Source organism: Emydura macquarii, unplaced genomic scaffold (assembly GCF_026122565.2).
Source record: "Emydura macquarii macquarii isolate MOO-44397 ecotype Brisbane River unplaced genomic scaffold, CSIRO-AGI_Emac_v2 contig_1146, whole genome shotgun sequence".
Classification (NCBI taxonomy): Eukaryota; Metazoa; Chordata; order Testudines; family Chelidae; genus Emydura; species Emydura macquarii.
In genome coordinates this window covers 17799109-17819711 of record NW_027131283.1, presented here as the reverse complement: position 1 = coordinate 17819711, position 20603 = coordinate 17799109, and the positions used below count along the sequence as shown (strand labels likewise).

The window sequence follows — 20603 nt, the reverse complement described above, 5'->3', positions numbered from 1 at the left end:
TTTCATTGCACGTGAAGAACACTATCCACCAACAAGAATACCACCAATACCCTAACTTCAGTATTAAATAACGAGCCCCCAAACTGCAGTTACCGCCTTTCTATTGTCCCAGTTGCCTTCTGCCAATTTAATTTTTCCAGCCTATTGATAATGTAGTTCATAGCCAAATCATTGTATAGCCACCTCTAAAGTATCCAACAGTGGATTACAGTTTGAGGATTACACCACAAACTTAATATTGACACTGGTCCATCACGTGCTTCTTCCCAGACTTGGTGCCATGGCCATAACAGACGGCAACCATACATGAGAAGAGTCTGGTTTCTTTTTAATCTCCACATCCCATCTGAGCCAGAACTCTCATGTGTATAGAATCTTACATTTTTTAATGCCTGGGCATCCTGACTAATTGCCCTCACTGGCACAGAGGTAAATCAAGCCCTACCACTTCATTTCCACCTATTAACGCTTGGTGGAAGGCGTTGATTAAATCAAAGAAATTCTTCATGTAATTAGTTTTCTAAGCCCTTTTTGTGCTCTTTGTCTAATAATTCACTTCTCTATGTTTAGCTTTCCTCAATGCAAACACACACTAATTAGTAATTAGTTAGCTACAATTCACTAATTAACCCTGATGAGCAAGAGAGATGGTGCTGCAACTTCCATGGCAAAACTGTACAGTATTTCCAATTCTAAGCAAAGAAAGCAGCATTCTCCACCCTGTTCGCTCATCACAGCCCCAGCAAGAAACCTGGCACCAGTTCTCAGTACTTTGACATTTGGCAGGGAGATGGGGGCATCCTGACTACGGTTTTTAGCTGATTGACTATTTTCCTTTTCCGGCCTGACTTCTGACGTGGCACCTAGGTCCCTAGGACTAGTGTTGTGTAGGCGGTTCAGTGTGGATTTGTTTGGTCCACTCGCCACTGCTCAGAGCTGCATTATAACCCTCGGTTACTACACACACACGCACAGCTCGGCTTTGGGGCTGAAATCTTCCACGCTTGCTCTTAAGTTTTCCAGCAGATCAGGGCAAAATGAGCTCGCTCCGCCCCATCAGGGGGCCGGGCCGGGCCGGGCGAGCGATCGCAGCGCGGTTCCTCTGCGGCCAGGAGAAAGTGGAGCGGGCCGCGGGCGCCTGCACGAGGCGGCGACCCAGCAGCCGGCCCGGGGCGAGTCCGTCATCTCGCGCCGCGAGCGGGAGGCGGAGGAGGGCGCCAAGGCGGGCTGTAGGAGGGCCTCGTGGGCCGGGCCGGCGCGCCGCGTCCCCGCCCCGTTTTAGCTCAGCCAGTGCCGGCTGGGGGTGGTTCCCCTTCCCCGCTCTCCAAGGCGGCTGCGTCTCGTCTTGCTGCAGCGCGGGGAGGAGGCAGCCGGCCCAAGCGCGCTGCACGGGCGGGCAACGTGGCCCCGGAGCAAAGCGGCAGCCGCGCAGCGGTGATCCGTCCCTCCGGCAGGAGCAAGCGCTCAGGGCGGGGAGACTTTTGGGACTAGGAGGTGCCCGGTGGCGGAGCCCCCTCTCTCCCCTCCGGCAGCCCCATGGCCACGGCCCCGCTGCCCGGCGCCGCCGGGAGCCTGCTGCGGTTCCTGCGGCTGGTGGGGCAGCTCAAGGTGAGGTGGGCGCCGGGGGCAGCTCAGCCAACGGGGGCGAGAGCCGGCGAGGCGTGACGGGCATGAAGAGCCGCGGACAGGCCCTGCCCCCAGGGAGGGGAAGTGCAGGAGCCGGGGCGGGCCACACCTGAGCAGCCGGGGCTGGGGATGGTTTGTGGGTTAACCCAGCCACCCGCTCAGGTTGGAAACCAAACCCGGCCAGCAGCCATCTGAGGGCTGGTTTGTTGCCTGGGCCTGGCCAAACGCCTGGCGGAGTTAGTGTACTTGAGATGTGGAACTGAAATCCCTGCCACAGCCCTTTGCGGGGCTCGGGCTCCTCATCGCCCTCTCCCCTTGCATGGGAGGAGGAGCTGAAATTACTTGGCTGGCAGCCCCTTGGCCTCCAGCCTTCAGGAACGAAAAAGGAATTTTTCATCAAAGATCCGTGGCATGTGCCGAAACCTCCAGGGATACGTCCAACCAAAATTGGTGGCCCTGTGCCCCCAAAGTGATTTGGAGGCAGAGCTGAGGCTAGAAAATTAGGAGTTGTAGGTTCCAAGTCTTGTGCTCAAGTAACCCAACCTCGGCACTTGGTTTCATTGTCAGTTAATAGAGCCGTGCCAGGAATTTGCTGCAGAATCACACCTGGGTCTTAGGAAGCCTCCAACATCCCTTCAAGTCCCCTTTTAAAATTTCAGTAGGTTGGTCTTTCCTAGAGCTCTTGAATTAAATGTCACTGCAAGTCTCTGACTAAAATACTTATATCAGTCTGTGATGTTAGTGAAAATTCTGCTTGAAAACCACACTGCTGCTGTATCTCAGTCATTTTCAGGCTGTTTTCGGTGCTGGCAGATGACAGAACAAGGAGCAATGGTCTCAACTTGTAGTGGGGGAGGTCTAGGTTGGATATTATGAAAAATTATTTCAGTATGAGGGTGGTAAAGCACTGGAATGGGTTACTTAGGGAGGTGGTGGAATTTCCATCCTTAGAGATCTTTGAGGCCTGGATTGATAAAGCCCTGGCTGGGATGATTTAGTTGGGATTGGTCCTGCTTTGAGCAGGCTTTGGACTAGATGACCTCCTGAGATCCCTTCCAACCCATGTCTTCTATGATTCTACAAAATTTCTATTGATATTGCTTAAGCTAAATTCTTCAAAATGTTTATTCAAATGTTTTATATTATTGTTAAAACTGTTTTCAAGCAGAGAGTACCACGAACGGGCTGGGTGTACAGGAATGTAAAGAAACCAGAGAGTGTATCGGATCATATGTACAGGATGGCAGTCATGGCTTTGGTAACTGAAGATAAAAAACTTAATAAAGACAGGTAAGAATACTAATGCTGGTGATAAGGCCTATCTTGAGATTGGGAACTGAGCACTAATTACTGACCACACCATCACACCCTGGTGAGGAGTTTTAAAATATAGAAGGGGAATCAAAATTCATATGTTTACACCCTGGGATGTATTTTTTACACCCTGCCTTCTGGAATTAAGGACAGAGGAATATTTATTACCTAAAAGGGGAGGCTTCTACAGGCTGCTAATGGTTTTCTTTCAAGAGATGTACATAGCCTGAAGGATCCTGTTCAAAGAAGTGTTTGAAGTTCATTGTTAAGCCTAATCCATATCTTGTGTAGCTTTTGACAGAGATTCTATTAACACTTGAGAAATAAAGAACCATGTAATTAATTTAGTGTATGAAGGAAAACATAATTAGCATCATGTCATTTGTCAGGAGTAAGACAGTATCGTATTTGCTTTGTCATCTTTCTGAAGTGATAATAGACTATTACGTGGAGCTCAGCTTTTCTAATGAAGCCTCAAGAAGTACAAACCACTTTAAAACATGTTACTGACACTGTCTCCTCCTGCACTGCCCACCAGAATGCTCCATTAGCCTAGCAGAAAATGTGCACTGTTCCTTTTTCAGTGGGTAACTGAGAAACACAGGGCCTGATTGTCTACTGCTTTATACCTTGAGTAATTATTGACATCAGTGTGAAGTGAGTGTAAAAAGGTTGTAAAACAGCATCAGACTGGTAGTATTTTAGACTCTTTGCACAGGTGTCAATCACTATATGAGGTGCAAGGAACTGTAGAATCAGGCCCAGAGAGTTGAATGACATGCCAGAAGTTCTATAGCCAGTTTGTGGTAGAGGTGGAGCAGATTCTTGATTTCCTTCTATGGGTTGAGAGCAGACAGGTGAAGAGGAGCACATGGTTTGGACAGAGGCATCCCTTAGGGGAGTATTTATTATTTATTTAGTAAATAGGAGAGGATAGAAGTTGATAGAGTAGTGGTAGGAACTGAAGAGAAATGGTCAAAGGAAAATGTCCCATTCAATTACATCACATGGAGGCAAACAACTAATTATTGACAAATTTTATAAGTGTTTGTATACAAATGCTATTAGTCTAAATACTAAGATGGGTGAACCTGAGTGCCTGGTGTTAAATGAAGATATGGATATAATAGGCATCGCATAAACTTGTCGGAATGAAAGTAGTAAATGTGACATGATAATACCAGGTACAAAATATTAAGGAATGACAGGTCATTTTGGTGGGGGAGTGGCATTATATGTGAAAGAATGCATAGAGTCAAAACTAGGAAAAATCTTAAAGGAATCAAACTGTCCCATAGAATCTCTAGGGATAGAAATGCTATTGTATGGCACTAGGAGTATATTACCAACCACCTGACTAGGATGGTGATGATATTGTGAAATGCTCAGGGAGATTAGAGAAGCTACAAAAATTAAAAAGCAACAATAATGGGATAATGGGGGATTTCAACTTCCCATATTGACTGGGAACATGTTGCCTCAGGATGGGATGCAGATAAAATGTCTAGATATCATTAATGACTGCTTCTTGGAGCAGTTAGTTCTAAATCCAGAAGGGGAGAGGCAATTCTTGATTTAGTCCTAAATGGAATAAATAATCTGGTCCAAGAGGTGAATAATCAATAATAGCACCATGATGTTAAATTTAACATCCAGGGTGGGGCGGGGGGAGGGATACCAAAGGAACCCACCACAGTAGCATTTAACTTCTAAAAGGGGAACAGGAAAATGAGGAAGCTAGTTACATAGAAATTAAAAGGAACAGTCACAAGGGTGAAATGCCTACAAGCTGCATGATAACTTCTTTAAAATGCCATAATAGAGGCTCAAAGAAAATGCCACCATAGCTAAACAAGAGAGTAAAAGAGGTGGTAAGAGACCAAAAGGTATCTTAAAAACTGGAAGTCCATTCCTACTGAGGAAAATAAAAAGCAGCATAAATTCTGGCAAGTCAAATGTAAAAATATAATTAGGCAGGCCAAAACCAATTTGAAGAGCAACTACCTAAGGACACAAAAACTAATGGCAAATCTTTTTTAAATATATCACAAGCAGGAAGCCTGCCAAACAGTGGGGCCACTGGAAGATTGAGGGTACTAATGGAGCACTCAGGAAGAGAAAGCCATTGTGGAGAAGCTAAATGAATTCTTTTCATCTGTCTTCACTTCAGAGGATGTGAGGGAGATTGCCAAACCTGAGCCCTTTTTAGGTGACAAATCTGAGGAACTGTCCCAGATTAAGGTGTCAGCAGAAGAGGTTTTAGAACAAATTGATAAATTAAACAGCAATAAGTCATCAGGACCAGATGGTATCCACCCAAGAGTTCTGAAGGAACTCCAATATGAAATTACAGAACCACTAACTGCGGTATGTCACTTATTGCTTAAATCGGCTTCTGTAACAGATGACTGGAGGCTAGCTAATATAAATGCTCATACTTAAAAAAAGAACAGGATTACCAGACTCACAGATGAACACAGTTTTTGTAAAGGGAAATCATACCTCACTAATCTATTAAGATTCTTTGAGGGGGTCAACAAATGTGGAATAGGGCAATCCAGTATACTTGGATTTTCTGAAAGCCTTTGACGAGGTCCCTCACCAAAGGATCTAAAATAAAGTAAACAGTCAGGGGATAAGAAGGATCAATGATTGGTTAAAAGATAATAAGCAGAGTAGGAATTTTCACAGTTTTCACAGTGTTGAGAGGTAAATAGCAGGGTCCCCCAAGGATCTGTACTGGGATCAATGTTAAACATATTCATAAGTGATCTGGAAAAATGGATAAACATTGCATTGGCAAGTTTGCAGATAATACAAAATTATTCAAGATAGTTATGTCCAAAGTTAACTGCAAAGAGTTACAAAGGGATCTTTTAAAACTGGGTGACTGGGCAACAAAATAACAGATGAAATTCAATGTTAATAAATGCAAAGTAATGCACATTGGAAAACATAATCCCAACATAGATACAAAATAGTGGGGTCTAAATTAGCTGTTGCCACTCAAGAAATAGATCTTGGAGTCATCATAGATAGTTCTCTAAAAGCTCAGTGTGCAATAGCAGTTAAAAAAGCTAACGGAATGTTAGGAACCATTAGGAAAAGGGTATATAATAAGACAGAAAATTTCATGCCACTATATAAATCTATGGTGTGACCACACCTTGAATAGTATGGGTAGTTCTGGTTGCTACATCTCCCCTCCCTTCCTTTCCCCCCCCCCCCTCAAAAAAAAAAAAAAAAAAAAAAAAAAAAAAAAAATTGGAATTGGAAAAGATGCAGAGAAGCACAACATAAAAGATTAGGGGTGTGGAAGAGCTTGCATGTAAAGGGAGGTTAAAAAGACTGGGACTGTTCATCTTAGAAAAGAGACAATTAAGGGGAGGATATGATAAAGGTCTACAAAATCAAGAATAGTGTGGAGAAATTGTATATGAAAGTGTTATTTACTCCTTTAGATAACACAAGAACTGGGGGTCACCCAATGAAATTAATAAGCAGCAGGTTTAAAACAAATATAACGCAGTGCTTCTTCGCACAACACAGTCAAATTGTGGAACTCATTGCCAGGGGATGTTTTGAAGGTCAAAAGTATAACTGGGTTCAAAAAATAATTAAATTAATAGAAGACAGTTCCATCAATGACTTTTAGTCAAGATCATCAGGGATGCAACTCCATAGTCTGGGTGTCCCAGACTATCAGAAGCTGGGACCGGACAATGGGATTGAGCACTTGATAACTGCCGTTTTGTTCATTCCCTGTGAAGCATCTGGCACCGACCACTGTCAGAAGACCAGATACTGGACTAGATGGACCATTGGTCTGACCCAGTATGGCCATTCATATGTTTTCCTTCCTCTGCCCTCAGTGGTGAACCGTTATCTTACTCTAAATCACATTCCTTGTAATGCAGATGACCTAAATAGAGACTTGTATTCTATTACCATGCTCATCACAGTATATCTCAGTGCCTTCCAATAGTGCATTAAGCAACATTATTAACAGCTGTCATGTTTTTCTTCTCATTCTCTCCCCACGGAGGAAGTGCGTACAGTGGACTGTTTGTTTTGGATTTTAAAAAAAAGTACATTCTTCCCCTCACTATAGATATATACTAAAGAAGGCAAAGTGGGGGGAAAAATGTACTTTGCACATAGATCAGAAGGTGCTGTGGTTTGTGATGGTTCTTAGATCATATGAAAGTTCATTACACAGTCTTGGGCTGGACCCCAAAAAGCTCTGTCTCCTGCATGGACAAACTTCACCCTTATTTCATTGTGCCAGAGGAATGCATGAACTTGAAGCCAACTGAAAAAATTCGACTAGTAATACTTATCCACTATTGTAAAGTGCTTTGAGAGCTATCGAAGGTGGTGTGAGCACAAAGCGTCATCGGCTACATTTTTTGGATGTGGGTTTTTGGAGTTGTTAAGGCACAGAGAAGCCTGAAAGCCAGTGAGCCCTAGTCAGTTAGGTAGATCTGTGTTCTAGTTTTGCACCTTGTGCTTATTTTTCTGATAGTTTTTAATGCTTTTTACTGCACCCTGTTCAAGAAGGCTGGGCTGTGCCTGCATGTGTGGCTAGCTTGGCTGCATAATATTTTTGTATTTTGTCAGGTAGCATTTTGAATTTGGCAGGGCTCCATGTTTCTTTATACTTAGTAAATGCAAACATTATCATGTGAGTTGTGTACAATGTATAATGTCATTAACCTCACAAATTGGGAAGAGCTGGCTGGCAGTAGGCTGCAATGGCATCACATCATATGTCAAGCCTCAGCTTGCTTTGAAGAGAATCACCTTGCTCAAGAGGCTGAGAAACGGCAGGAAGACCACCAGTTGTGCTCTCTCCAAGAAAAATCTGTTGAGCACAAATTGGAGTCCTCAGCCATCTTATGTCTTATCAATGACTTCCACCTGGCAGACATCATCCTCATATCGAGGGACAGCTGCCACCAACAATAATGTCCTTAGCTTTTATGTGATAGGGTTGGTAAATATGCCAAATAATTATACTGCTGTCACTTAGTATCTTTAGAATTATTTATTTATTTATTTATTTTAAACAAAGCTTTCTGGTGTTGGATATCTATCCATCTATCTTTTCATATATAACAGAAATCGAGATTCATATTTACTAAGAGATGGAAAAATATTTCACTAATACAGAGCTGTTAAAATATAAGAAGGGAAGAGATACTTTAGCAATACTGATTATTAATAAACAAAGGGTAACTATAAAGTTTATTGGCTGATCATTCAGTGTTTCTCTCCTTATCAGGTGTATCCGACTAGCTCTGGTTCATGATGTAGCTGAATGCATTGTTGGAGACATAGCACCTGCAGACAACATCTCCAAAGAGGATAAACATCAGCGAGAGGAGGTTGGTATGGCTGCAGATGCAGCCTGGTGCGCTGTAGAATTTTGTAAAGGCTTTGAACTTTATTTGTGGTGTTGAGCAATTAGTTATTGGGGAGACATCAAAACAACAGAATATAGATCATGTATTTGTGCATGTATGCCAACGAGTAGCAGTAAAACCTCAAGCTAATTTGACTTGTCTACAAAACATCACAAAGTGCAAGGTAATAAAAGGAAGGTATTGGAAAGAACCCAAACATCAGCCACCTGCCAAATGAATTAACTGGATTTTCAATAGTCTGAAATGTTAGTGAAGTTGCTAGTATATGTCCAGTCTTATTTTCTGGAGAGCGGGGTCAGAAGAGAGAGGGGACAGAATATTTGACACATGGCACTAGACACTTCCAAAGTATCATACAAATTTTACCTGATTATTCTTACAGTACCCTGTATGGCAGGTTATAAATGAGCCTGACAAACAAATGTAACTAAGTACATAGTCTTTTGGCTTTAATGATGGCTAGAGCATATCCGTCAATCATGGTTTTGTCATTTCTGGCTCTGTAAAACTAAAGCAAAAAGGAAAAGTTTTCCTACAATCACAGCTAGAGGGCACCACTTTGCTTGATAATCTTTTCTGGAAATAATTTGTTTTTAAAGCCTCTAAAAGAAAAAGAATATTATAATGAATTATCTGCCACTCTTTAATTTAGATTTTTTTAAATGAATAATTCTAGCAGATGTGTTCCAGGTGAAAAGAAGATTGGACTGAAAAGATTAGAGGGCTATTCAGAGTTCTTTAAATGCTATCTTTATTCATTGTAACATTGACTGTTCTGTTCTTCTGTGTACTTGTTTGGAGTGTGCTTTTTTTTTTTTTTTTTTTTTAAATAAACACCCTAATGGAATGTTTCTCCACTAAGAGCATTTAGGTGCTTAAAGATGCAGGTGGGTGCCTACTAGGAGTGTCAATAGGGCCTAGGAAACTGTCTGCATCTTTAGGACCCCAAATACTTATAAAAAATCTGGCCCTAAGTTCCTGTTGCTCCTCCTGGTCCCATTAAAGCAAACATGAGTCTTGCCATTGATTTCATTGGGAGCAGGATTGAGCTCCAAATATTTATACTTCTGAAGTGCTGATGTATGTATAAAATAACACCCTGAGTGGCAAGTGTAGATATAACTGTATAATGGCATGAAACTTGTCCTTGGTTTTACTGATGTTTATTTCCAAATTAAGGCCTAAGTATTGCTGGGGAAACAGAGTAAGTCAGGCATGAAATTGGTTAGTTGGAACAACATGCAAAGAGGATTCCACTGTTAATACAAACAGTTTGGTATTGCATCAAACTGGCCTCCTGAATTTTGCTCTCCATTAAACAGTATCGTTGGCTGGGAGCTTTGTCTGATTGTAGAACCCTATTTTAAAAATCCATTTATCTTTGAGGCTTCTAAAGAGTGCATCGTTGCCTGACTGCAGATGCTCATTACTTTTCTTCTCATTTTCCCTGAAAGTAAGCAGAGGTTTGTGGCACTATTAGCAGAGCTCTGAGGTTCTTCAGACAAGTAGCACTTTTTTTTGGTCAGGAAAAGGTGGCTGTGTCTTGGTGCTATTTCTGTGGAATATGCTTGTAGCTCCAGAAGCTCAGCCATTATCCTACATTCGTTAAGTCCTGAGGGCAGAGCTGGTAGTGGGGTCAGTTTTGCTCTGCCACCTCAGTTTGTTCATTTTGCTCAGAGCTCATTTCTAGACTACTGGTGTCAGTTATTGGATGGCGCTTCAGATTATTTTCTGTTGCCCAGGGCTAGATTTTCTGAGCAGCTCTGGTGTGCAGAAACTATTCTGTGCACATTACTTTTATTGTTCCATCAGCAGAGTTAGTACTGTATGTGTGCAGCTGTGGAGAGAGAGATGCTTCAATGTTGTTTATGAAAAGGTGCTGGTGGGCAAATAGTTTTCCAGAAAGTAAAGGAAAGGGTATTATACTCAGGTAATAGCCAAATGAAAGCAGGAGTCTGTCTTTCAGGCAGCTATGAAACAGTTGACCCAGCTACTATCAGAGGACCTGAGAAATGAAATCTTTGAACTCTGGGAAGTAAGTATAAATCACTTGATGCATTTATTCCACATTATTGCTGACAACAGGAACAACCCATTTGTCTTATTTTCATGGTGTTTGGGGTCTGAAGTTCATAAGGGGTAATATTTGAAATTAAATTAAACTATGGATTAAATTGAAAATGATCATGTTAACCTGAAAATCCCATTTTAACCCTAGAGCATTTATACATACCAGTGATCTGCTAGGATATTGGGATCTTGTAAAGACACCTCTTGCTATTTGACTAAGATCTTGTATTAGATTGCTTCCCCCCCCAATTTTTGTTTAAAAAAACCAGTAAGGATATTATTTCCCCTGACGTGTTGCCATTATATAGTAAATTTCCCTCACCAATTGTCTGCGGACTTATATATTTTATTGTAAGCTGGTGGCTGTGCAGTCCCTGAACTCTGGAACCTGAGGTTGCATTTAATGCTCACATTCTTACCTGTTCCACTTGAATTGTATTTAAACAGGTTTCCAGATATTTGTGGCCAAATTCTGCTTAGTTACATCTCCATTAGCTTTAATTGTGTTGTATTGGTTTAACTGACAGCAGAACTGGATTTTGAAAGTTACATTACAAGGTTAAAATAACCAATCAAGATAATCAGATCTAGGAAAACTACAGTATTAATTCAGTGAAATGAGTTCTAGTTCTTTTCTTTAGTCTTTTTCACTTGAAAGCTCCAGTAGTAGAGAAGCAGGAGGTTCTCTAACCTATGCCTAACTACAGCACATATTAGCTTTTTCTCTCATTCAATATCATTTCTCACATGCACACTTTTTTGTTCATTTAGTTGTATCAGTTGTTTCTACCTTCAGGGTAGTTTAAGTGGCATGGGGTTTTCATGCATAGGAATAGCAGTGCACCACACAGAAAACACATACAAACCCTAGCCTTCACAGCTGCTGAGAGCTAGTTCTATTTAAAAAAAAAAAATCTGAAATATTCAGTGAAAATTCTGCTCTCACTTACACAAAGGCAATGCCATTAACTTCAGTGTTCCTCATAGAAAGTAAGATTGAATTTGCACAGGTTTGAGCTGGGGAGAGGGTGGACAGTGTCCATGCAAGATCCTCCCACAGCTATGAAAAAATTCAGAGAATGGGGTTCCAACCAAGCTGGATGAGGAAGCATCTCAAACAGGTTATTAAAAGAAAGCAGGAAGCCTACAAGGAATGGAAGATGGGATGGACCATTGAGGAAAGCTGTCTCTTGCAGGTCAGACAGTGTAGGGGAAAAGTGAGAACTGCCAAAAGCCAAGCAGAGTTGGAACTTGCAAAGGAAAACCAATAATAAAAGGTCTATAGTCATATACATTTAAAAAAAAAAAAAAGCAGGAAAGAAATGGGATGGCTAAGTATGGAGTGCAGATTAAAGAAAATGTAGGCATGGCCCAACATCTAAAAACAATACTTTGCCTTAGTTTTTAATCAGGGTAATGAGGAGTTTAGGGGGGTAGTGGCAGGGTGGCTCATGGAAATGAGGCTGTAAAGTCTGAGTTTAAATGCAAAATGGAACTTTTAAAAAGAAAAAATCATTTCCCCCCCCCCCTTCTCCATCTTGGGGCCTCAAGAAGGGGGGAAAAAAGCCAAGCCTGGAACCAACTTTTTATCACAATTTATTTTATCCTATATACAGTATATGCATCAGATATAATTATATAAGTTTCTTTGTGGGAGCTCAGATTCATCAAAGGATTTCAGCACATTAATAATATCCCTGCTTAGCAAGCACATAAGCATGTGCTTTAAGTCTCATGGAACTTAAGCATGTGCTGAAATGTTTTGCTGACTGAGAGCCTTAAAGACATGAAGCTTATTGTACTCTCTTATCTAGAATACAAATGAAGCAATGTTAAGATGGGGCTTTTAGTTCTGGCACTGTATGTGCTAGCATTTGGGCCTGCATAGCAAAACAAAAGTCTTTTTAATTGCACATCTGTTCAGGAATATGAACATCAGTCTACAGCAGAAGCCAGATTTGTTAAAGAGCTGGATCAGTGTGAGATGATACTCCAAGCATTTGAGTATGAAGAATTGGAAAAAACACCTGGAAGACTGCAGGACTTTTATGATTCAACTGCAGGTATAAAAATTGATTTTTGTAAACAGAAAAAGTTAGGTATTTATACTTCTGTATCACAAATGGGTTTATAGAAGTAAAAAGGAATTCTAAAGCCAGAGCTTCACATCAATTATGGAGAGTTATTGAAAACTAACATTCTAGACCCAGTTCTTCAAACATTTATGCATATGTTTAAATTTGAGTTAGCCCTCCTGCAGGCCGTAACATTTTCATCCGCAACAGTAGTTACTAGATAGAAAAAAAACCAGTAACTTACTTAAAAGGAAAAGTAATGTAACAATTTATGGTATACTTAATCAGTTTTATGATTGCTGACTTATCTAAATAGTAGAAAATTGAGATTGGTAGCTGTTTTTTTCAGTAGAGAGGAGAATTTGGGTTTTCACTGCCACCCAATTAAGCTATATTTAGTATATTTAAATTTACCCCAGAGTAAAGACAGTCACCTCAGGTATATCCGTATATATATGGCCTAGAGCAGTGGTTCTTAACCTTTCCAAACTACTGTACCCCTGAAGCCTGAGTCCCATCCCCACAGGGCTGAGGCATGTAACTTAGTTTCATGGTGCCCCTGTGGCTCCAGGCAATTGCCTTTCTTGCCACCCCCAATACCAGCTCTGCACTTGCGACCCCCTCTAAAACCCCAGCTTAAGAAACATTGGCCTAGAGTCATACAAACTCACATCTGAAGTGAGTGCCCTACTCCCTGAGCTAAGAGTTATGAGGGAGCTCCTCCTCCTCTCTCTCCCTTCTCCCCTGCAACCACCCTCTTTTTGTAATCTCGCCTATTGGGGCCTGATCTAGTGGGCAAGTTCGGCGAAGGAAAGCCTATCTTCTCCTGGGTTGTGAATCACTCTGGGGCTTAAAAGCGTCTGGTGTGGGGCTGCAGTGCACTTGTGCAGAGGCAAAAAACAGGCACCCAGGGCACTTTTCATTGCAAAATTTTTGGCACCAAGCAACTTTTAGGTACCTTCAGGCCTGGAAGTAGGCATAAACTACATTTATAAATTTAAAGGTTCTTTACATTACAAGAGCAGTATGAAATGTAAATGTGACTCAAGGCTATTGCACAGGTTGCTTCAGATATGGTTGTATTGTGTTCTATTCCATTCTATAGTATCTACTGTTTCTGCAAGTGAAGGGAAAATAGATAATTTTATAAACAGAGTTTAACACTAATGAAGAGCTATGTTTTAAAAAAAAGAGAACTCAATCTGTCTTAATTTCCTGGGTTATTTTTCAAGAACTAGCAGTATATAGTTAGATACACGGTCTACGGAAAGACTCTCATTGACGTCATTGGGCATTGTGTCGGCATATGGAGGGGAACATCAAAATGAAATGTTTGAAAATGTAAAAGAACTATATAATCCTAACTACTATTAAATAGTGTTCCTACTTCCAACCTCAGAGTTGTGAAACTGGAGATGCTACCCCTCACCAGTTGGAACCTGCAGCCTTGATCTGATGTTTCTTCTTCGAGTAGCGTTCCTATGGGTGCTCCACTGTAGGTGTATCTGCACCCCAGAGCTGCTGCTTGGAGAACTTTAGTAGTAGTCTGCCCCACCTGCCACAAAGAAGGCATTCCTCCTCAGTTCTGTCTCAACTGCTCCGGGCTAGAGATGGAGCTCAGAGCTGTCGGTTCAGGGATTAATTCCCTTTAGTTTTGTTAATTTTAGCTTCCCCTGAAGCTTTTTTCCTTTGTTACTGTGGTTTTTGTTTGGCTGTGCCAAAACAGGATGTGCCTCCAGGCTATCTGGGGGAGCTGTAGACAAGGCTATAACTGGTTCTACATACTTCAAAAAGTGCCTCAGGTGCAGGTAATCTGTCCCAATGACTGATGGGCACTTGCAGTGTGTTCGCTGCCAGGGAGAAAAGCATAATCCACAAAAGGTATGATTGGTGACAGCAACTAAAACCCAGGTCCAGGAAAGACAGTTAAGGCTCAAACTCCTGCTCATTGAGTCGGCCCTTCTACCCCCAGAGTCCTGGTGAAAACTTACTGCAGTTTTCTACTTTGAAGGCAGGTGATCCCAAAGTTATGAGTTGAAACCATCTCCTGCTCCCTTGGTCCCCATGGCCACCTAATGCTGGTACCCAAAGCATGTGCAGTACTGAGCCAACAGAGCAAGTCTGTCTGCCCAAAGACCCGATAGCTGTACTGAGCCCTTGGCAGGCTCACAGGAACAAGCCTCCCAGGCCCCTGGTGTGGTATACCAACAAGCAAGGTGGCACCTCCTTCAGTTGCAGCTTCAAAAGCCCCTGAACAGCTGTGGAAGTTGGAGGGGGAGACACTCATTGTCCTAACCAGATGAGATGGTGATGCCATCTCTGCCATCTGGGGTTAATCATTCCAGGACTAGCTCAGAGGCTGGCAGTAGCCCTGCAAATACAGTTGCAGGAAGTGGCTGAGCCTCACCAAAACTTGGCAGAGGTGGAAGAGTGTAAAATGTCCACCAGCGTGGCCCTCCCTGTTAATCAGGCACTCCTGGACCCTGCCACAGTCATATGGCAAACCCCTCTGCTCTGCCAACATGCAAGCAAGCAGATAAAGTAAAGGACACAGAATTTCTTATTTCCCATCATTGGTCCGGGCAGCCCCTAGAATTAACTGCATCCACAGTCTAAATCTATCCCATATGATCAACGTGAAATATGTGGAGCAATTTGGCAGGAAGGCATCATTATCAGTCACCTTTCAGTTCCATGTAGCAAATTACCAGGCCTTGCTGGCAAAATACAACTCCCAGAATTACCTGAAACTTGGTTCTTTTATTGAACAGCTCCAGGCCTTCCATAATGACTAATTCAAGGCCATAATCAACAAGGGCCAGCTGGTGGCTAAAACGTCTCTTCAGTTGCATTAGATGCAGCCGATGCAGCGGCATATTCGATTTCCACAGCCATTGTTATGAGACAGACTTGGTGGTTGCATTCGTCTGGCTTCCCGCAAGAGGTCCAAATCACGTTGGAGGACTTTCCTTTTGAAAGGATGAAGTTATTCACTGAGAAGACGGATGCATCTCTTCACACGCTAAAGGAGTTGCAGGCAACTCGTCAATCACTAGGATATACAGGCCAGTGTACAAGAGAAACAGTGGCTGAGGGCTGTATTTTAAGTCCCAATCATCACAATACACATCTCAGTACTCATCACAAAGAGCTTTTGAGCCACAGAGGAAGAAACCAAGGTTCCGTAGGCGAAAGCAAAGGGGAACCCAACCAACTGCATCTCAGCCCTCAACCTTGAGGCATCAGTTTTGACAGGGTGGGCGAGGCAGCAGTAGAACACACTCCTTGCAACTTTACCCTGGAAGACCTTACCCATCCTTTCAGAGATCACCTTACCTGTTCCACAGCACCTGGGAACAGAACCTCTGACAAGTGGGTACTGGAGATTATCCAGAATGGATATGCCATCCATTTCTCCTCCCTCCCACACACCCGTCCCTGTCTGTCTTCAGGGACCCTTCTCATGAGTCTACTACATCAAACAGCTAAACAGTCTCCTAGTGTAAGAATTATAGAACCTGTGCCCATACATCTCAGAGGCAAAGGCTTCTATTCTCGCTACTTCCGGATACCAAAGAAAAAGGGAGGTTGGAGACCAGTACAGGATCTCCAAGTGCTCAGATATGTCAAAGTGCAGAAATTGAAGATGGTCACCCTATCACCAATCGTTCCAGCATTAGAGGAAGGAAATTGGTTCTCTGCCCTTGACCTCCAAGATGCATATTTCCATCATACTGAGGCCTAGAGGTTACCTCAGATTCACACAGAGCCAGGACCTCTACCAGTAAAGGCTTCTCAGTGGCCCCCAAGGTATGCTCCACGGTCCTTTCGGTAGTGGCGGTATCCTTACCTGGACAATTGCTTTCTCTGGGCATGGTCCATCACAGAGGCCCAACGAGTCACTCGGAAGAGTTTCTGAATCTGGGCCTACAGGTCCATAAACCAAAAAAATCAACCTCAACACTGGTACAGAGATTACAATTCTTAGGAGCCAACCTCAATTCCACTCAGGCAAAAGCACTCCTACCACATCAGATTTCTCACTTTCTCCTCGTTGACAGACAATACAATCCAGCCCACAAATTTCAGCTAGACATTGGCTCCTGCTTCTGGGGCACATGACCACAGGTACATTGGTTATTGCTTATATCGATGCCCACCACAGTCAAGCGATCCTGGAAGGACCTGGCAAACCTCTGTGTGGGAATCCCGTTTGCTCAGTCTTCCCCATCTCCATAGGATGGGGTGCCCATCTCAGTCATGGCACAACACAGGGCAAATGGTTCTCAGAGACATGCCTTCACCTGCTCATGCTCAGAAATGCATGTGGTCAATTCCTCCTGCTAATCAAAAACATGCCCAGACAATCTTGCCTTCATCTATTTCATAAACTAACAGGGAGGTGTCAGGTCTCATTCCCTGCCTGTAGAGGCACTAGAACTATGGAACTAGTGCATCTCCCACAACGTTCTAATAGCAGCAGCCTCCCTCCTGGAAATATACAACACTAGGGCTGACTGTCTCAGCCGCAAATTATCTCCCATTCATGGTCGTGTGGGAGAGTTGGTAATACTACACAACATATTCCAGCAATGGGGGACACGGTAATAGACGTGTTTGCTACTTATCAGAACAAGAAACATCCACAATACTGCTCCCCAGCAGAGATCTGACAACATTCCATGGAGATGCTCTCCTCCTTCCTTAGGACAAGAGCCTTCCCCCCCCCCCCCCCATTCCCTCTATTACTGAAGGTCCTGTTGAAAGTAAGAAGAGAGAAAGCAAACACCATACTGATTGCTCCCACCTGGCCCAGAAGACATGGTACCCTCACCTGTTACAGCTGGCATTATGTTCACCACTGACTCTCCCAATCAGTCCTTGCCTCCTGTCGCAGAACAAGAGACGTACTCTTCATCCCAGTTTGCGGATTCTGTGACTAAAGCATGGCTCCAGCACATACACATCTTTTTCTGAGGAGGTACAGGAGGTGCTGTTTCATAATAGAAAGGGAACTACTCATCATACCTACCTTCAGAAATGGAAGAGGTTCCAGAGATGGTGCCAGCCCAAGTGGTGTCACCCCTACTACAGCCACCCTACCAGTTGTCCTTTAAAGAAGTTGGGAATCTCTTTTAGTTCACTAAGGTTCATCTGGCAGCAATTGCAACCTTCCATCAGCATGTAGGATACTCAATCTTCTCCCACTTGACTATGAAGAGATTTCTTAAGGGCATAGCAAACCTCTTCCCACAACCCAAACTTCCCACTCCCTAAGGGTATCTGAACCTATTGTTACAAGGACTGACTAGACTGCCATTTAAATCCATGGCCACTTGTTCACTAACTCACCTTTCCATGAAGACAGTGTTCTTCCCAGAAAAGGTCCAGAGTTCACTCCCTAGGTGACTTATGCATTTCACATAAATCAGCTTTTTCAGCTTCCAGTCTTTTATCCCAAACCTCATGAGGATATAGGGAAGCTGTCTTCCATATACTTGACATGAGAAGAGCCTGAGCCTTCTATTTGGACAGAACAAGGGCTTTCAAGAAATTCCTGAAAGCGTTTCCTATCCATTGCAGATAGATCAAACGATCTCAGCTCAAACTCTAAGTGGGTGTCCAGCTGTATTAAGCTCTGTTACCAGTTGCGTAAGATAGCATTCCATCTTCAATACAGATGCATTCTACGAGGTTGGTCACCTTGTCAGTCAACTTCTCCAAGGGTATCCCTATACCAGAAATTTGCAGCTATTTTGGTATCTGGGCCATACCTTTGGGGGATTCAGATGCCAAATTTGGTGCTGCAGTACTATCATCAGTATCAGATTTGACTCCTAAGTCCCAGCCTCCACTGGTAGGTACTGCTTGGGAGTCACCTACAATGGAGCACCCATACGGACACTTCTTGAAGATGAAGTTACTCACCTTGTGCAGTAACAATGGTTCTTTGAGATGTGCATCCCTATGCGTGCTCCACGACCTGCCCTTCTTCCCTCTACTTCGGAGTTCTAGTAATTGACTCTGCGGTAGAGAAGAAACTGAGGCTGGAATGCCTGCTCACACTGACTGACCTTGTGGCAAGCATTTGGGCAGCACATTTGCAGGCGGAATGGAGTGCTACCAAAGTTCTCCAATCAGCAGCGTGGGGATGAAGACTCACCTACAGTGGAGCATCCACAGAGGGGGACACATTAAAGAACCATCGTTACTGCACAAGGTGAATAACTTCCTCTTCCCTTTCCAGAAGTGAAATAGATTCTTCTAGTCAAATATTCTGCCCAATCATCACACAAGCCTTTTGCTGCCAAACCTTTACCCAGTGATTTAACTTTTTCTCCTGCCACGAAAGCTTCAGAAAATCTGCACGCAATGAGTTTTCTTGGCTACTGGCCTGCATAACATACTATGACACATGCCTGCTAATTTTTACACCTCATTGTGGCTCCAGTTCAGAAAAGAAATCATGTGCTTATTGCCCATCCTGATTCATGGATTCTAGGGCAAGAAGATGAACAATTTACCAAGGGTAATGTTAAGTGATTGATTACCTTCAGTGTTAAAAATGTATGCCTTTATTTCCAGTCTGAATTTGTTTAGCTTAAAATTTCTAACCACTGGATCTTGTTATAGCATTTGCTGCTAGACTGAGGAGCCCATTGTCAAGCATTTGTTCCCTGTATCAGTACTTACAAAAAGTCACCCCTTAACTTTCTCTTTGTTAAACAGATTCAGCTCCTTGAGTCTCTCATAAGGCAGGTTTTCCAGTCTGTTAATCATTGTCATTGTTCTTCTTTGAATCCTCTCCAGTTTATCAGCTCTCCTTGAACTGGGGGCATCAGCACTGGTGCAGTAGTTGCATTAGTGCCAAATCCAGAGGATAAGACCGAATTAATTTTAAGTGTCTGCTTAATTCCCCTTGACTGCAGTGGGATACAAGCATGATCCTTAAGTTTAAATGCCATCCTCAATCAAGGTCTATAGCATGCATTTTTCATATACAAACCCCCTCCTCCCTACAAATAGTGTATGGAATAGGATATACTCTACAAAAATACGTGGATGCATTGTTGAACGGTTACACTTCTTTGGAGCTATTAGTTATTCCTGAAACATCACAGCTAGTGTTCACAATTAAAGGGTGAACATCTGTACTAATGGTTTCTTTTGTGATATAATATAATAGCTTGTGCCTAGAGCAACAGTATATTACTAATCTATGGTATAAAGGAAAGTAAGCATGGTATTGAACCGTTCTTTTTTGTTTTATAGGAAAATTTAGTCACCCAGAAGTAGTCCAGCTTGTGTCGTCCATTCATACAGAAAGAAATACAAAAATAGCTGCTACAACAAGTGAGCCACACTCATGAGGCATTTTTAAACGTCTGTAGCTATAGCTAAAATAAAATACTTATTTTACACTCCTGTTGTGTGTTACTGCTATAGCATCACTAATTTTTCCAGGAATCCTTTTTCTTTCCATTAATTGCTGGGACGCCATGGAAGAACATAGATAGGGTAACTTTGCATCTACTATCCTAGAGTGCTAGCAGTCAAACAGTGTAACTAGGGCTGTCTTTTTTTAATTTGATGCAACTTGTTTAACTTACATAGTCAATTACTTGACCAAATTTTGGTTCCTTATGAAACAGTCAAGAGAACCAGTGTTAGTCAAGTTTATTGCTATAAGCCAAGAGGGGCCAAACTGTGGCTCGTAAGCTGCATGCGACTCTCTTACAGTTAAAGTGCAGCTCACAGAACCCCCTATGTCCTGCCCCTACCAGACTGGGGTTGGGAACTTGGAGCTTCTGCCCTCTAGCAGGGTGGTGGGGCTAGAAGATTCTGCCCAGCAGGAAGTTGGGTCGCAGGGGATGGGAGTGTATGTGTCAGTAAGTTTGGCCACCCCTGCTATAAGCCAATAATGTAGTACAGGAAAAGGGTTCCATATGCTACCAGTGTCCATTTTGTGCAGCATTGTTACATTCACCTTACACCAAAAGTTACACCCCTAACGCTATCTTTTTATACCTTATCTATTTACTAGTGTATGTGTCATCTGAAACTAGATTTAACGAAACAGCTTTCTACCTGG

The 20603-nt window shown here is 42.7% G+C and overlaps 2 protein-coding genes across 5 annotated transcripts in view; one reads left to right on the top strand and one right to left on the bottom strand.

Moving 5' to 3' along the window:
• The first annotated feature begins 1093 nt into the window (after positions 1-1093).
• On the top strand, positions 1094-19932 carry HDDC2 (HD domain containing 2). Of its 3 annotated transcripts, none has more exons than XM_067546702.1 (6): positions 1094-1608; positions 2792-2916; positions 8225-8327; positions 10333-10401; positions 12361-12499; positions 13911-14274. In XM_067546702.1, exons 1-6 carry the CDS (start codon positions 1537-1539, stop codon positions 13916-13918), a joined length of 516 nt encoding a protein of 171 aa, XP_067402803.1. In that variant the 5' UTR covers positions 1094-1536; the 3' UTR covers positions 13919-14274. The 3 variants fall into 3 exon arrangements, with proteins under 3 accessions (XP_067402803.1, XP_067402801.1, XP_067402802.1); XM_067546700.1 differs by lacking the exon at positions 13911-14274 and adding an exon at positions 19784-19932 and having other exon boundaries at positions 1140-1608; XM_067546701.1 differs by lacking the exon at positions 13911-14274 and adding an exon at positions 19784-19932 and having other exon boundaries at positions 1146-1608; positions 2795-2916.
• Positions 15319-20603, bottom strand: part of TPD52L1 (TPD52 like 1) — a 77472-nt gene continuing 72187 nt past the window's right edge. For both annotated transcript variants that reach the window (XR_010919449.1, XR_010919448.1), the window contains one exon: positions 15319-15442. The gene's annotated coding sequence lies outside the window, so the exon portion shown is untranslated. The remainder of the gene's footprint in view (positions 15443-20603) is intronic.

What these genes read in the sequence shown, in the direction of transcription:
- HDDC2 (XM_067546700.1), top strand. Translation starts at nt 1,537, where the DNA reads ATGGCCACGGCCCCGCTGCCCGGCGCCGCCGGGAGCCTGCTGCGGTTC. An exon ending in ATAAACATCAGCGAGAGGAG is followed by an intron (nt 8,328 to 10,332) that starts GTTGGTATGGCT and finishes TCTGTCTTTCAG; the next exon opens with GCAGCTATGAAACAGTTGAC. An exon ending in AAATCTTTGAACTCTGGGAA is followed by an intron (nt 10,402 to 12,360) that starts GTAAGTATAAAT and finishes ACATCTGTTCAG; the next exon opens with GAATATGAACATCAGTCTAC.